Below are 18381 nucleotides of genomic sequence, written 5' to 3'. Positions count from 1 at the left end.
TGCACCACAATTTTTGCATCATAAGTGACAGCCCCATGGTAGCCCAGTAGTTCCCCATATATAAAACTCACGCAGCCGTCCCCATCCAACCATTTATACTTAATATGAAGTACAGGCACCTGAAATCATGAATCTGGTGCCCTCTGCACAATACACAGGCAAACTGCACAATGTGCCCCACTGTTTAGCAACCCCCTTTATTAATTAAATGTCCACCAGCAGCCTCCCCTCATTAATAAAGTATCCAGCAGCAGTTCCACTCTTTAGACAAAAGATCATAAGCAACCTCCCATCACTTATAACCTGTCAAATAGCAGCCTCCCCTCAATTAATAAAATGGCCAACAGCATCCCCTTATTAGTAAAATGTCTAGCAGCAGGCCCCCCTCAACAATAAATTGTCCAGCAGCAGCCTCCATCAATATGTCCAGCAGCCTGCCCTCATTAGTAAAATATCTAGGAGCCTCTCCTCAATACAATGTCCAGAAGTGGTCTGTCCTTAATTAATAAAATGTCCAGCAGCAGTCTCCCCTCAATAAAATGACCAGTGCCCTCTCTAAAAAATGTCCAGCAGCCTTTGCTGATTAATTAGATGTCCATCAGCCTCCCCTCATTAACGAAATGTACAGAAGCCTTTCTTCACTATTAAAATTTCCAGCAGCAGCCTGCCCGTAATAAAATGTCCAGCAGCAGCATCCCCTCATTAACAAAATGTCCAGCAGCCTCCCCTCAATAATAAAATGTCCAGCAGCCTCCTCTTAGTAATAAAATGTCCTGCAGCAGACAAAGGGTAAAGTCAATAATCACCTCTCCAGCAATCCCGCTGCTTCCTCTTCTACCTCAGCAATGCAGCATTGCAGGCTCAGACATGTCTATACGCTCTGCCCCCACACACTGTATGATGTGGCTTACACGCATACAATTGATTCTCTTCCCCTTTCATCTACAAGCAGTCTGGCAAATGCAGGCACCCTCCATCCCCAAGGGCTGCAATCATTACACCCCTGAGCACCACTTATCATCAAAACATGTCACTTTCTCATTAAGACAAGAAAGGTGTTTTTTCGGAGAAGGAGCAAGTTAAAGTCTGACAATAACTGATGCAAAAAAAAAAAAAAACTGAAGCAAAATAACTAAGGTTGGAAATGACCACAAGACCATTATCGGGGCTGTGATCTGACTGCAAAATCGGCGGCCATAAAGGTCTATGGCACCCAGTCGTGGTGTGGTGAGCACCCTGTGTCTCACTGTACCGTGACATCGGCGATCCACCTATATTTTGCCAGTTTGACGTGGTGGCTGCTCAGCTTTCTACGGAGAGGGGAGGTGTGAGGAGCGCTCAACCCTCCTTTCTCCTGCACCTAGCCTTGTGCTGGCCTGGGTGAACACATGTTCGTGTTCATACGGCCTATGTAAGATAATTTTTCATTGAATAGTGGATCCACTCCCTCTTACAGATCAGCAGTGATCACGGTATAACAAGGTACAGCTAAAAAGTTAATACAATATACACAAAACTTAAAGGAATTGTCCAGGACTGAAGAATAAGGTCTTTCTTTTTCACAGAAACACTACCACCTTTGTCAATGGATTAGTCAGGTACTGGAGCTTTAATTTATTCAAGTGGATGGACAGGATATGTTTCTTCTACTAAAAATAGGTCAAATTTTACACTTTTCAGACAAACCAATTAAACAGGAAAATGACAATTATCAGGGTAATAGTTTCTTGAGTTTGTGCTATGCTTCTTCACTCCCATACACCTCTCTGATGTCACTCTGTCACCCTGGTCATGCTGTCACATCTAATTATTCCTCTTTTTCTTTTTATTTCTCGTTTTTCGGTCCTCCCATGTGACCTCTCTCCATCCTCTAGAAGAAATGTGTACTCCTATTCATACTATCTGTAAGTACCTGCACAATTCACCCTCTTTCCCCATCGGCTCTTTCCTTTACCCATTCCCTGTTCTATTCCTCATACCACGGCTTATTCATGTGTTACATACTCAGCTGCATGCAGGAGTCCCTAATGCCCAGGGCACAATGAGACTGGTGAGGGAACATGGACAAAATATATGGTTGGGTCCTCCTCCTCATTAAATGGTGTTATAAAAGGTGTGGCTATGGCAGATGTAGCTAGGTGGTGGAGGTCATTGTCCTCCCTCTGGGTGGAGACCTAGCTGCTGTGACTCATTGCTCCCCCTTCCCTCTCCATAGACTTACAGGTACTCAGCCAACGCAATGACCTTCTGTCCATCTCACTAGCCAGATGGAATTCAGCACATTAGTAAGGATGGAGGTAAAAATCCACTTGCCTGCATCTTTTGCTCCTCCAAATACATTTGCACTGGTTGAGTTTTTCGATGCCCTCTTTGGTGGGGCGTTGGAGGTAAAGATGGGGCCTCTTCCAGATTTAAAAACTCTAACTAAAGCAAAGTTTTGTACAATTGACTGAAGTCCCCTGTGGAAGTCACTTGTATAAAGTCCAGTACATAATTTATGACATGGCTTTTGCTATGGCACACAGCATTGGGACAAGAAGGTATCAAGACCGGCTGGAAAGACTTTGGTCATGATCACTGCATACAGCCCTTCCCACTGTGTCTTATAGAGGCCATATAATCATCACATTTTGGATGTATTTAATACTAATATTCCCCTTGTAATGATAATTGTGATAAAATTTATGAATAAATTGACAACTGGGTGTGCCCTGAGAGTATCCAATCAGTGCTGATCAGCTCTACATGTACAGCACACCTAAAGGAATTATAAACTCCAAATTATGTAGGTTTTTCATTATACGGAGCACAGGTTTGTACATGGAGAAACTGCAGTTTTCCCCAATTCTTCCAAAATCAGTTCAAGGTGTCTCCTAAACAAATTGGTTGGCCATACACATTAGATTCATGTGGTCGTGGAGAACCACCGTATAGCATCTATGATCGTGCCTGATTTGATGTGTCAAGGGAAAGAAAATTTGAGCTCTGGGCTTTTTCCTTGGCTTCCGAGCTATGGAGTTTCTTCTTAGTGCCTGTGAATACCTGTAATCTTGAACACTCGAAATACAGGGGACAGAAAAGATAAATGTAGACCAGGTGAGCATTAGCTGACGTCTATGTAATGTGTAGGGTTAGTTGTATTTCATAGTCTGTCACAAAATTCTTACTTTGCTTAAAATCTGGACATGAACTTGCTCTTTCCTATGTATTTAGGTCTCAAAATCATATAATTTTTGCACTTGATATTTCCTACATGCCTTTGCCAGATTTATAGCTGTGACATTTTCTTTCGCTTTTACCCCTCACTGGTACTTTCCATACATCCATCCCTCCACTGGTAGTTTTCAATGACCTTATCACAGAGGTGTTTCGCTGTGTTCACTTCACCAGCACTTAGTCCTTCCAGATACTTATGGCTAGAGCGACATGAAGACCTTTTAATACAACTGATGGGTTTCAGCTATCAAACAACACCTGCAGTCCAAAGCCATACTCTGAGACTGATCTACTAATCTTAACTAAAATTTATGTTCAAACCATTAAAAATTCTAATATTATGCCAGATTGATCACATTGGGGCAGATTTACTTACCCGGTCCATTCGCGATCCAGCGGTGCGTTCCTCCGACGTCCACCAGATGTCGCTGCTGCGCTGAAGAGCATCGGAACGCACTGGAGTACACCGAGCCAGGCTGAGTGAAGGTAAGCGCGTGCTGAGCGACACATTTTTTTTTTGCGTTTTTTCTGAATCCGTCGGGTTTTCGTTCGACCACGCCCCACCCCCCACCCCCAATTTCCATTGCGCGCATGCCGGCGCCGATGCACCACAATCCGATCGTGTGTGCCAAAAACCCGGGGCAATACAGGGAAAATCTGCGCAAATCGGAAATATTCGGGTAACACATCGGGAAAACGCGAATCGGGCCCTTAGTAAATGACTCCCATTGACTTATGCTGGATGTTGCATGTGGTTCTTCTTTAGACTTTCTGGTCTAAAACTGTCCTTTACAGCCTACAGAATAGTGATATGTAGAACTGTAGTTAGTTTTTTACGCATGTATTATGCAGTTTTTTTGCGTGTTTTTTTCAAAGAATGGTCTTGTCATTTAAAACGAATGGTAAAATCAAGAATAACAAAAATGAAGGTTTTTCTGTTGAAGTCCTGCAGAAGACCTACAGCTAGATCCATCACATGCTAAAGGAGCTTTGTTACTAGGACGTTGGAACATGGTGTCCATATACATGGTACACCAGCTTTGTGCACAATGCCCGAGGCTGCGTTCACACGCTCAGTTTTTCAGATGAAGCCAAAAGCAGGACCACCATGGGTGAGAACATCTCATTGTGGTGGATTATAAGGGTAGCCCCTGGACACAGGAGTTTACACTCAGGAAACCTAATCAATAAGATATTTGTGAAGCCAAAAGTAGACCCCTGGGCGAGTCATTGCCTCACAAATCAGCTTCAGGCAGGGGTTATTGGGCTACAAACCCAGGGGGGGGGGGGGACAGATTTCAGACACTTCACTATGGACAAGTGACCTGAATAAAGAAACCTTTTTTATCGAGTACCTGCGCCCCACGAACGTCTCTTCGTCTTACCAGGGGGGTTACAGCTTGCAACCTACCCTTCCTATCCATGTTCTTCCTCTTTTTTCACTCCTGTTTTGGACATCAAAAACTTGAACGTGTGAGATATATATATCCTCTGAAGTTCATATCTCGTCCCCACTTATAACAAAAACGTGATTGTTCTGCAAGTATCCGATCCCCCTACCCATCTCCTTTTAGAAAAAAAAATATCATCACTGTAATTCGCTTCCCATTATTAATAGCAACTGACTCAAACTCATTAGTGATCTGTGGATAAATCTCCCCTTGTAGAAGGAAATGTAAGGTGTTAATTACCAAGGCCTACAAGGAAGCAGTGCCCAAGTGTCACAACATTACGACTGTGGGTAACCTAATGTCTGCCAAGCATCCCTGAGCACCCAATTACTCCGTGAAAAGCAGTAATATCACTTGGCTAGCTCGGAAGAGATATGTGCAGCTGAACTCTGTGTGGTAGCCAGTTGAATCACATCTATAGCTGATTATCCAATGATCCGCCAATTATCATGCCTTGGTTTAAATAGACAAAGTTATGTTGCGTAGCCCTGGATGTGTCACTCACGGGGTACAGAAACATTTGCGATAATAAACATCTCACGGAATTAGGAAGTGATGGAAATGATTCTGTGTACATCACCTTGTCAGAGACGGTTCTTTTTATTTCTAGAAAATTGGCCAAGAAACAGAAAGAAACCCAAAGTGGATCTCAGAGGGAAATGGGACTGGTGGCTTCGGATAAAAGCTCCAGCAAACTGAGCTCCACGCGCAATGAAGACACTTTCTCCAGCTGTCAGGACGTCAATGGATTCAGTAAGAACATTGTTTCGGGGAGGGACATACTGTATCATTAGGACAATTATCATGTATGAAAAACATATTAATTCCCACTGGGAAAAGTATAACTGTCTTTCCTAAGTCAGTCACGGTTTCCTCAGATGCTCCCAAACTGCAAGACTACTATGGTGATAATGGAGTAATTCTTATCTGCATACTGGTGGGAGATCCTGCTATGAGCCTGAGCCATAAAAATAGGCACTACCAGAAAAATGTAATTCTGTATTAGAGCAAATATGGAACATCTTCCCAGTGTTGGCTCCAGGTTTCAGTAGGCCACTGGGTGACAGAGCCTTAGTGGGCCTCCTTGCAGTGAACTGACATGGCAGTGTTAAAAATTCCTGTCCTGTTCCCAAAAATATTCCCTAGTTTATCATCTCAAACAGTCCCTTCATGGTTATTTTATATAAGCCCCCCTCTCACCCTATGGATTGATTAGATACAGACCCCCTCACCCTCATGGATTCGATATTTACAGCCTTATGTTGGCCCCCAGCAGCTCTGGGCCCCAGCATCTGCCACACATTGCTTATTTAACTAGTTAGAAAAACTTTAATTCACCATAACTCTACATAAGTGTCACATTTTATGCTAATTGTCCATCACATGGTCCAGTGCTGGAATAAGACTTGGAATACCAATTAATACCATGGGACACTTGTGTGTGGGCATGTGTTGCCCAAGGTGAACCATCAACCCCTTAATGCAAAGATACACGGTTATCAATGAACTGAAAAAAAAGTGCTCCCTTTTTATAATCGGGACACAATGTGGCATATAATACATTTTTTTCAATATGGACAATTGTCTCACATATAGTATTAATATTGACGATCCAATATTTAATTTGCCTAATTCTAAACATATTATAAAACATATACACAGGTTTGTGTATATATATTTGTATATACCGAAGACAAGAAAAAGATAGAACTGTACGGTTGTGGGGCGCTATCTCTTATGGAGAGGGGAGGGGTCAACCCTCCTCTTCAGCCGAGCATCAATGGCTACGGTCGGCTACAGTCATGTGAATGCGGCCTAACACTACACTATCAAGTTTCTGCTAATCCTAACGGATGGTAACCTCTGGTGACTGCTTATTACCCATGAGAACCCAGGGTTGGGCATGTATAAATTAAGCATGCCTGATCCCTTTATTCCAAACATGCTGATTAATTTCCTATTATACTTCATATGGTCTGCCTATCTGGTGGGCCAGAAGACAAACAATGTCCAGAACATCCTTTATAGTTTTATAGGCTAATGATATAACCATTTCTATTGCTTTAGCTCCATGTAAAAGCCACACATATACCGTGAAGGTAGAACTGTGTACATTTTGAAACACCAAGCTTCTTTTCTATCTACTGTGTAGGTGTTAGTGCCATGATCACCAATTGCCGGGGGGCAGACCAATTCTAGACCAGGCATTTTTTGGATTTAGGCCACAGGATGAGGAATGGGCAGAACAGAGCTAAGTGAAAGGGTGGAAGAATCAGATTTGAAGTAACATGGCCAAGAACCTCTGCCGGACCCTAAGTCAGCAGCTGCTTCTATTGTTCTGATGAGTAGAAGCGCCATGGCCAGACACCTCCACCACAAATCTTTTAGAGACTGGGTGCCCAAAATACAACCAAAACACACTTAATTATCGCAAAGTACCTGCATGGCAATTTAAGTAGTAATTTATTGATACCTGTTCTACCACAACTTCCAATGATATTAGCCTCTTGAGGACAACAAAACAGTTGAAAGAAGAAGGGCAAATTTTGACTAATGTTGTAGCATCTTGCTATGGTCCCCCTGTACAGGAAGAAATGTGAGGCCTAGAGGAGCTCTAAATATAATTCTGTGCTTTAAAATAGCACTGAGAGCATCATTTCTTGACTCTCCTGGGACTGCAGGATGATTCTTTGAGTTCTGTGTAGAGTGCTTTGTTGATGGCTTAGGCGCCCAAACAGAGGGCTCTGAGTGCCACCTCTGGCACCCGTGCCATAGGTTCGCCAACACTGCTCTATCGGCACCTCACACGACTCCCCTTCACCAGTGCCCACCCACACATCCGGGCCCTGCCGCCATTCCCTTTTCCCTGGTCCATGAGAAAATGAACATGCCGTGGGGCCCACTGCGTTTGGGGGCCTCTCTTGTGAAGACTATGCTGGGTGTCTAGCTAGACTGATATGTAACCTGTCTTCCTGCAGGCACTTCCTCTCCCTGCTCCTTCTCTATACAAAGCAAAAACCTGCAGGGAAAATCCTTACTCAATTCCTGCTACTCAGGTAGGGCTTTACAATGAGCAAGCCTATCCTGTGAGAATGCTATTGCAAGCCAGTGAGTACGAGGAGTACGACTGCCAAGCTAAAGTGCATGAGCAACGTTATCAATAAGTGAGACTGTCCTTACCAAGGGATTTGCAGGAATGTGGTGAGATGAATGATATTAACAATAGGGGCTAATAGTCTTAGGTGCAACAGCTACACCATGTATATTATTATGTGTACAACTGGTCTGGACAATCAGGTCCTGATTTTGTGTTTTCTCTCCTTCCATTCCATATCCTCTCTGCTTCCTCGGGCTTCATTGATCTGCCAGTGTCATCAGACACCGTCCCCTCGTCTACACTTCTAGGTAAGAAAACCGTAGCTGACAGCTTGTCACTCAGCTTAGGCTTTAATAGTTATCTAAGCACTTTAATATCAGTAATTCTGAGCAGTATGCATGAAGGTCAACTCATGGTACTAAAGCCAACCTGTCAGGTGATTTGGACCTCACTAGCTGAAAGCAGGATATAAGAGAGCAGTAAAATATAGCTGTGAAATATAAGTGGAACAAGATCTGTGTGCAAAAGAAGCAGAGTAAATCCTTATAGTTTTTGTAAAAGAAACAGTGGGAGTCTTGATTACCTCCCCCACCCACACACACACACATATATATACAAACAGTGATTACTAGAAAGTCCTCACTACTCCGCCCACAAATAGTGATTGACAGTCCTAATTACCCCACCTACACACAGTGATTGACAGTGAGAATCCTAATTACTCCACCCACACACAGTGATTGACAGTTAGAGTCCTGATTACTCCACCCGCACACAGTGATTGACAGTGAGAATCCTCATTACTCCTCCCACACACAGTGATTGACAGCGAGAATCCTCATTACTCCTCCCACACACAGCGATTGACAGTGTGAAACCTCATTACTCCACCCACACACAGTGATTGACAGTGAGAATACTCATTACTCCACCCACACACAATGATTGACACTGAGAGTCCTGATTACTCCTCCTACATACAGTGATTGACAGTGAGAATCCTCACTACTCCACCCACATACAGTGAGAGTCCTGATTACTCTGCCCACACACAGTGATTGCCAGTGAAAGTCCTGATTACTCAGACCACACACAGTGATTGACAGTGAGAGTCTTGATTATTACGACCACATACAGTGATTGACAGTGAGAGTCCTGATTACTCCACCCACACACAGTGATTGACAGTGAGAGTCCTAACTGCTGTTCCCACACAGTGATTGACAGTGAGAGTCCAGATTATTCCGCCTATACACAGTGACTGACAGTGAAAGTCCTGAATACTCCACCCACAAAGTGATTGACATTGAGAGTCCTGATTACTCCTCCCTCACACAGTGATCCATAGTGAGAGTCCCGATTACTCTGCCCATACGCAGTGATTGACAGTGAAAGTCCTGATCACTCCGCCCATAAAGTGATTGACAGTGAGAGTCCTGATTACTCCATCCACATAAAGTGATTGACAGTGAGAGTCCTGATTACTCCTCCCATACACAGTGATTGACAGTGAGAGTCCTGATTACTCTGCTGAGTAAACTTAAAGAAAAAGCTCATGCTCTCATAGAGTGCCATTTGTCTCCAAACTGAGATAAAATGTGGAGACTCTCACTTTGTTGCATTCCGCTTAGGGCTGTGAATAGGAAAATTCCTCGGGTTGATTGTAGTCATGTTGCAAAGGACCACACTCATTGATTGACAGCGAGAGTTGTAGGCGGTCGTTGTCAGACCCAGACCATTCTTATACTGATGCCCTGAACATCAAATTCACCATAAACTCAAAGGGCAATCTCCCCCGCACTGCCACGTAGATCAGTGTGGACGTCAGACCCCGACCATTCTCATACTAATGTCTTGAACATTCAATTCCCAGAGAAACTCAAAGTGCAATCACACCCACATTTCCATGTTTTACTTGGGCATCTTTTAGTTTCTCTTGTTGTCAAGCATTATAGAAAATGTAGCTTTTCAGCTTGCTGTCAAATGTGTCAATCTTTAATTTGTTACCGCGTAAGGTATAATTTGTTTTATTAGGGTTTTATCATAGATATTCAAACAGGTTTGGTCTTTTCACAAGCTCTGTAAAAATTTGACAACCTGACAGCAACTTATTGTTACATTGAATTCTAGCAGCTCAGTATCAACAATAGGTAGCTACTCGGTCATGACCATTTCACACATTCCAATACATGGTTCTCCTTTCCCATTCTGATTTCCCCTGGGACATATATTTCTTACAGACAGTAGCCATGTTGAGCTGAACCAACCCACATTGACCATACAGACCCATCCGTACCGGACATGTGAGCCATTGGAAATGGCCTATCCCCGTGGACAACTCCAACCGGCCATCCGTGTGGCGGATCTTCTTCAGCACATTACTCAGATGAAGAGAGGACAAGGTTATGGATTTAAAGAAGAATACGAGGTGAGTCTTTCTACGATTTTGCCTGAGAGTGTATAAATATGTTTGATGAATGACTACCACGTTGTGTTCCAAAGTCAAGGCTGCCATGTTGTAAACAAAATACTTCATAAGCTTTGTCGAAAATTTTTACATTTTCTCAATACTGGTCACGGAAAAACCTTGGTCTCTCAATGATGTGTCGGGTTCCTGTAATAGAACATTTTTAGAAATACTCAGCCCTCTAACCAAATGTGTTTGTACTTCCTCAAGGATTTGACCAAGCCCTTGTTGATCCATTGGTTAGCTACGATGTGGGCACCTAAGTTACCCTTGATATGTTTCTTTTTACCTTTATGAAGTTACTATATGGAGAATATTCCATTTTTAAGGTTTATCTACGATGACTGTATAACTCAAGGTCAGCCAGGCTTTTAATGTTTTTTTTCTATTCCACTTACTATTTCTAAATTCACCATATAATTTTTTTCCCTTCAGCATCTGTTGCTTTGCGGGAAACCAGCCAAAGATTCTACCTAAATTTGGTTCAGAAAACAGCTTTAGGGAGTCGTTAATATTAGACATATATTATTCCAAACCACCTTTGGCCCCTCAAATCTTTAATTTTTTTAATTAGTTTAGTTTAGAATAATTAACATCAAACAAAAAATCTAACTTTTTATTCCGAATACAGGCAGTTCCCGGGTTTGTACATTATCGGTTCTTAAGTTGAATTTGTATGTAAGTCGGAACTGTATATTTTATAATTGTAACCCCGGCCAAAATTTTTTTGGTTTCTGTGACAATTGGATTTTAAAAATGTTGGATTGTCATAAGAACCGGGATTAACAATAAAGCCTAATTACAGACACATTTAATAACTATTATAGCTGTTTATTGTAGCCTAAGGCTAAAGTACAGTAACTTACCAACATCCAGAGGGCCGTTTGTAACTGGGGGTCATCCGTAAGTTGAGTGTTCTTAAGTAGGGGCCTGTACACATAAAAGTATATTTCCTTCTCGGGCCTTGTTATATTGGTGGTCCACCTAGTCAGGCAGCCATACTAATCAGAGTAATTGTGGTGTAGCTGGTCTGTCAAATTGGTCTACAACTTGGGGCTCTTTCACATTGGCATTGTTTTTCACGTCCGTGGTTCAGTAATTGATTTCTCTGTGTGTCTTCACATTGGTTTGTATTTTCACTCAACTGTTGCCTGTGGAAAAAATTATGAAATGTTTTTTTCACGGATACGGATCATGGAAGGCAATAGAAGTCTATGGGTCCAGAAAAAAAAGGATGAAACATTGTTTTTTTTTTCACTGATGAGGCTTAAAAAACCAGGTGTGATGTTTTAACAGCAATGTTACACCTTCATGTTCATTTTGCGGACATGGACACAAATGGAAGCATCACAGAGATAAAACGGAAGAAAATTTGAGACAATGGAGACAAAACACAACAGATGCACAACTGAAGCTGAGCACCAACCCCAACGTGAAAGAGCCCTTCATTTGGCTGTCTTGTCTGATTTCCCATGGACTTCTGGTTTCTCAATTGATTTCTCAAAATTAAAACCATCACTTATTAGACCTTTACAGAATCTCCTTTCCATGATGGGGAAATATAGATAAAAATTAAGAGACCTCAGTTGTTGATGTTGTTGACCTTTTATTGGCTAACTTAAGGTTTTTGACAAGCTTTCAAGGCTACTTTGGTCCTCTCATCAAGCAGTAATGGGAAAACCCCCTTAATGTGGTCATCACACAGTTGATATTCATCCACCATGCGAAGGAGAGGTGCGAAATGTCATATGTCTGAGGGCCTTAACACTTTGACCTCCACCGATTTCCAAACCACCACAAGGTCGACCCTCTCTCTTCTTCCCTTAAGTTTTGCAGTAAATAAAACTTTTGAAGACTCAAGACCCCCATTTTAAGGGGTCTTTTTACCAGCTCCACCAACTGCTATACTTTCCAACTGGTGGTGTTCTTTATTCATACTGAAAATGGTAATTAGTCTGACTACTGTATGTTGGTGGTCGTGGGCTTGGTACCCCCCACCTCTCAGTAGAGAGTCAAATTTAATGGCACTGATTTCTTCTACTGTGTCAGATTCAATGGATTGAAACTAATAAAAGATGATGGAGCTGGTGTAGATAATGAAATGTCGACTTTCATCCCAGGGATAAACAATTATTATCTGTCCTGTGAATTGCTAAAGGTGCCTTAAAGAAAAATCTACTATCAAAATCCATCATGATAAACCAGGGACACTTGCTCATAGATCCAGTCACAGTGACCGTGGTAATCTTATTATATTTGTTATTCATGGCCTACTTCCTTTGAAGATCAATTTTAAAAATTATGCTTTAAAGTCAGAAAGGCTACTGGGGCGGTTCCCAGAGCCCCTCATGCTGCAGATTCTCAGGCAGTTACACTGTGTCATTTTCCACCTGTGCTCCCTCAGGACATCCCCCTCTCTCTGCCTGATGGAAGCACAGGAAGCTTCAGCACACAGTGAGAGGGGGGAAGTGCCCCTGCCCAGTGTAACTGCCTGTGAATCTGCAGCATGGAGGGGCTCTTGTAACCGTCCCAGTAGTGCTTCAGGCTTCTTAAGCATCATTTTAAAAGTTGATTTTAGGGAGGAGGCCATGGATAACAAATATAAGAAGATTACTACAGTCACGGTCCCTGGATCTATGAGTAATGTCCCTGGTTTATCATGATGGATTTTGATGGTAGATTTTCTGTAAAAGGTTATTCTCATCTTTTGTATTTATGACTAAGCCACTGTCCATTTATGTTGATGGGAGCAACAAGTTCATACTCTCAACTATTTTCAGCGATTCCAGAGACATAAATAGAGAGTGGTCACATATGCGCTGCAAATAACCCATTATTCCAGGCTACAGTAAAGGGCTGGCTCACTCCTGTTCCCAAGATAGATGTGTGTCCCAGACGTGAGACCCTCTCCTATCATGTGTTTATGTAATTTCCTGTGGATACATAATTTGTGAGCTACAGAAGTAGAGATACAGGCAGCTAAAAACTGTTGAAAATGTGAGCTCCGGCTAAAGATCCAGTGTGTGCCTACTTTTTAACTGCCTAGATGTAGCTCACAGAACCATAAGCTTCATGTGTCTAAAAAGATTATCAAGTTCATGTAAAGGATAATGGGGGTCATTAACTAAGGGCCCGAATCCCGTATTTCTGTCGGGTTACACGAATTTTAGCGTTTTGTGACGATTTTCCCTGAATGGCCCGGGTCTTTTGCGCACGCGATCGGATTGTGGTGCATCGGCCCCGGCATGCACACCACAGAAATCGGGGGCCGTGGCCGTAAGAAAACCTGACGGATTTGGAAAAACCACTGTATTTTAAGAAAAAAAAGTGTTGCTTGTCACGCACTTACCTGCACCCGGCCTGGCTTGGTGAACTCTGAAGGACTTCAGCGCACCAGCGACACCTAGTGGACATCAGGCACACTACCTTAGTGAATCGCCAGAAGACCCGAATCCTCGACAGAGAACGCGCTGCTGGATCGCGAATGGACCGGGTAAGTAAATCTGCCCCAATATTCTGATCTATAACATGACACCAGTAGCAGGTTTGTAGGTACTAAGATAAGTAGCCACAAAACTTGACTCATCTCATATAAATTTTTGCCTAACTTTGGGAGAGTTTGTTTTATAGGTAAACGGATAAGATTTTACAATTCTAGAAAGGACATTTCATCCCCTACCTGAGAGGACTAGTATTTTAGTGGGGTAAAACCTGATGTCTGGTTTCCTTTAAGTACAATTTATCTTCACTCAAATCCCCATTTGTGACCCATAGCTTACTAACATAGAACCTTCCTTTCAGTTGTTGCAATCTTGTACTATTTTACCTTTTCCCTCTTCCGCTATTCCGAATTTATTCTCAAATATCCAAAAGTATTTTAGTCCATTTTCCCGGTAATTATTAAGCCAGTAACACAGCTGGGAGCAGAGACTGTCCCCATCCAGCTTAATAAGAGCCCATCTCTTCTCCATTAGGACTATCGAGGGCGATTAGCATCTGCCCCAGGGAGGGAGCCATTAGAACAGTCGCAGAGAGGTTTAGTCTACAGATTAACCTACAAAATCCTGTATAGGATAAGACAACGCTCTATCCCCCAGCCCCCGCCACTATTAGACTGTCCTTTTACTAGATCAATGCCCTTTTCAGATTGCACCGTTAAGCACTATAAATACATTTGCTTAATCCCTCAGTGCGACGTTAAATCTATCCCATTTTGCTTTTCTATCTTTTAAATGTTTTCGTTTATTTTGTTTCTATTTTAGTCTAAATAGATTAGAATTTATATTATGTATCAGTCATGTGCCTGCCGTGCCTCGTCTTCATATACCATTAGGACATTCTTATTTTTAGTGAAATTTTAGCATCAATGTAGATAAATCAAAACTATTTGATTGAAATACATTTTTTAGGAAAGGGTGTCGGGTAGTGGGAGTTCTCCTTAAGGAGACTTTGGTCGTCTTGCAGGCGAGTGGAGACTTACAGCCATTAACACTCCACTGGGGAATTCTGGGAAATATGCAAATATGCAAGCCAGACATTGGGGCACATTTACTTACCAGTAGTGCGCGATCCCCGAAAGTGCATTGTCTGACCGGAATGCACATCTGCCGCGATTCACTAAGATCGTGCACCCGATATCCTGCGTGTGTCGCTTCCCCGCTCAGGTCCGACAGAGTTCACCTTCTTCTTCCTGGTGCATGTAAGTGCTCGGCTTGCGACACAAATTTAAAGTTAAATCCCCGCTGTCCGACGGCCAACCCCCCTCCCCCCCGATTTCTATCACATGTAATTTCTACCATGTATTTTAAGGGTAAGCTTCTGGCTACGCATCTATTTAGAATATGTTAAGATGATCTAAGTTTCCCTAAAACACCTAAAAGAATCAATGATTACAAACTGTCCACCAGCGGAAACAATGTCCCCCTGACCTTGGTGTGGAGGCCGCTCTATTCCCTGGGACCTGAGTAGTCGGCTTGTGGCCCCAGGTTGGCTTGGTTGGCGTGGATATCAGTTCCAGACAGGGGATGCATGAAGAAGGGAGGCCACAATGTAGTGGAGGGCTTTTCCTCAGGCACTCCTGGTGTACGTGTAGTTATGGATCCCCGGGGCAGATAGTGAAGGGGAGGCCCGTGGCTGAGGCCCTTGGGGAGGCTGATGTTAGTATCATTGGTTAGGGATCACACATGGAGACATGGGGGCATATTTATCATACGCTGGCGCAGCAGCATACATCAAGAGGCAGGGCCTGGCGTAGAAAAAAACGCAGCCGGTGACTTTTCACATATGAAAAGTCGCCGGCACCAGTGAGTGCACCGTCGCGGGGACAGTAACGCCCCACACAGGCCCACTCCCGGCCGGCCGCACCCTCCGCTCAGCCGGCCCGCCCCCCCATCATGCCCCTTCACCCCCACTGTCGTGAAGGTGGCGGATCGGGGCAAATGATCGCAAGTGCTAGCAATAAGCTAGCATTTGCGATTATTTCAGGGCCTCTGCGCCACGCAGGTCCTGATAAATATGCCCCATGGATTGTGTGCTCTGTGGGTACATTTACCTACACAAAGTCCGATGTGGTACACCAACACCTACTCGATGCTTCAATAAAGTCGGAATAAAACCAGGGTATACCACACTGGCTACTTTTACTGGACCGAGGTGAGTATAAAAGTTTTCAGTTTTCCAATGAGTACATGCTGAAAACTCATACAGGGTCCATACAGAACCTGGGCGTTGTTTGGTGTCCAAAATCAACCTGACACAATGGGCTCATTTACTTAGGGAATACCCGTCGATTTCCGATGTGCGCCGCATTTAGAAAGGGTTTTTGGCACATGCGATCGGATTTTGGCGCATCGGTGCTGGCTTTCAAGCAACACAAATCGGGGGGCGGGCTGCCGGTTGATCCGACGGATTCGGACAACGCACGGGATTTAACAAAGCAATTTGTGTTGCAAGACACACACTTACAAGCACCGGGAAGAAGATGGTGAACTCCGGCAGACCTCAGCGGGGGAAGCAACACATGCAGGATATCGGACGCACGAGCTATGTGAATACATATATATATGTATATAAAATTTTATTCAGTTGTAATTAACACGAAACATACTAGGAAATCTGTTCATGTATAACAAGTCAAAGTGTTTAATGCTAACTAGAGAAAGTAATCCTGGATATAGCACGTTTGCCATATGTACAGTATGAGCCGCCACATCACATCTTTCCCCTATAACATCTGTTGTGTGACCAGCTATGGCTATATGTTCTATATATTACAGAGAAATGAGAATGGGCCTATTGCCTTAATGGAATAGCAGGGAAGCTTGGAGATTCATTGTGTAATCTCGGCTTCAGTCTCTTCATCCCCATTGTTTGTGATTTTTTTTCTCTTTATTACATCTCTATTTCTGCATTCATTCCTACGTCTCCAATTTCAATTCCCTCTCCCACTTCTGTTGTGCTGCTTCTCACCAGCGTTCTTCAGTCGAGTTATATCAAAGGCAAAAAGAGTTCTAGTCGTGCTGTATTTTCCTGTGTGTTTGCATTAACACTATTTCTCAAAGGACATTGGCTTGTAAACGCACAAGAAATAATACGGGGGGAAAAAAAAAACAGGGCCCTAGGAGACGCAGACAGAGACTGTATTTCATTGTAGAACATGAAATGCTCGGCTGAACAATGTCTCTTTAAAAAAAAAAAAGAAGGAAAAATAAGAAAGAATTTTTCAGTTGTGAGAAGAATGGAAAATATGGAAATGAAGCGTTAACGTTAACGAAAAACGGTTTGTTTGTTTTGTTTTGTATCACAAGGCTACGAGGGGAGGGAGGTAACGCACCCACCCTACTTACGCTTCATATCATCTGCAAAACTCCCTTCTTAATTATTTTATGCCTGAGCGTCTCCAGGAAGCCTGTCTTGGTTTTTTTTTTTGCTCCTTTTGTCTTCTTCCGTCGCAGCGTTTTTTGCTTTGTGCTTTTATATCTTTTATATTACTATTTGTGACGCCTCTTTCCTCGTTCCATTGTAACCCAGCCGTTTGTAATTTTCACATTGAGACTTTTCGAACTTTATCCCCCTCCTCGTCTTTATGATCCTCTTACCCGATATCATCGATCCTATCTCCTATCCCCCTCCCCCTTACTTTCTCACCCCCCCCCCCCGTCCACCATCATTCCGGCTTTCTGCATTCTCCTTCCCCCGGTAACTCCGCATTACAGAATAACTTTATAAATATGTATCAGTTGGTCCTCTCAGCAGAGCTTCTATTTGGAGATATTGAGGGAATTAATGGGGGGGGGGAGAATTTCAGCACAAACCGCGCGTTTCTTTGCTTACAATCAGAGACGATTCAGAGGCTTCAGCTGCATTTATTCGCTGCCCGAATTCTATTTGTTGTCAAGGAAACCGGTCTTAGAAAACCGTGATTGCTTATGCTGTGTTTGTGGCGTTCACACAGCGTGCAGACATCTTTATTACCAGGCCTTAAATATATGTCATGGATTCTGTGCGGCCAGAGGATCAGTGACATTGTGTTCCAGCGTCAGACATCATGAAAGTAATAAATAGTTGTATGTGACGGGCGCCGGACCCCATTAAGAAGCTTTTGTGGCTCCTATCATGGCTCCGGAATGTCGCTTGTTGCATTATTAAGGGACCCTGGGTATTACTATACCATTACTGTGGCCTTGTTCAAATCTCTGCAAGGATTTTTCTCTCCGAAATTTGAGTGCCAAAAAATACAAATAGGTTGGAGCTGAAAGGCCTAGATAAGGCTCGGCTCCATTAATGTAGGTCAGATTAATGTGATTTTCAATAAAACAAGTGCAGATTAGTTCAAGTGTCAGCGAGCCGCTACTAAACCTAATGTTTACTCTAATAAAAGGACGCAGATAAGTAGAAATCAATAATGTAAATGAATGGGAAGTTCTGAGATGCTGAGCGCTCATTTCGGAAGAACAGGACATTGGTTAGACTAATGAGAAGACTTGGAGGCCACATGGAGAATCGACAAGTAGATGCAGAACGAACCATGAAGAGGAGGGATTTACTTGATGATTCTTGCACCCAATTTTTTTATTTTAAGGGTTTCTCAAACCTAAATTAATCCCTAATAGTGTTGAGCGGACCCAGACCGCAAAGTTTTCAGACAGAAG

The 18381-nt window shown here is 43.0% G+C and overlaps 1 protein-coding gene across 7 annotated transcripts in view; it reads left to right on the top strand.

Annotated features, from left to right (window-relative positions):
• The window catches only part of PTPRT (protein tyrosine phosphatase receptor type T), a 243567-nt gene that overhangs the window by 192638 nt on the left and 32548 nt on the right, over window positions 1-18381 (top strand). For 2 of the 7 annotated variants that reach the window (XM_072112141.1, XM_072112144.1), the window contains 5 exons: window positions 1878-1904; window positions 5278-5420; window positions 7646-7723; window positions 8037-8072; window positions 10005-10192. In XM_072112141.1, the coding sequence (XP_071968242.1) occupies window positions 1878-1904; window positions 5278-5420; window positions 7646-7723; window positions 8037-8072; window positions 10005-10192 (472 nt within the window). Of the gene's footprint in view, window positions 1-1874; window positions 1905-5277; window positions 5421-7645; window positions 7724-8036; window positions 8073-10004; window positions 10193-18381 lie in introns of all 7 variants that reach the window. The other 5 variants (XM_072112140.1, XM_072112143.1, XM_072112142.1 and 2 more) reach the window with 3 other exon arrangements.

This window comes from Engystomops pustulosus, chromosome 6, assembly GCF_040894005.1.
Source record: "Engystomops pustulosus chromosome 6, aEngPut4.maternal, whole genome shotgun sequence".
Taxonomy (NCBI): domain Eukaryota; kingdom Metazoa; phylum Chordata; class Amphibia; order Anura; family Leptodactylidae; genus Engystomops; species Engystomops pustulosus.
This window is presented reverse-complemented; position numbering and strand designations above follow the sequence as displayed.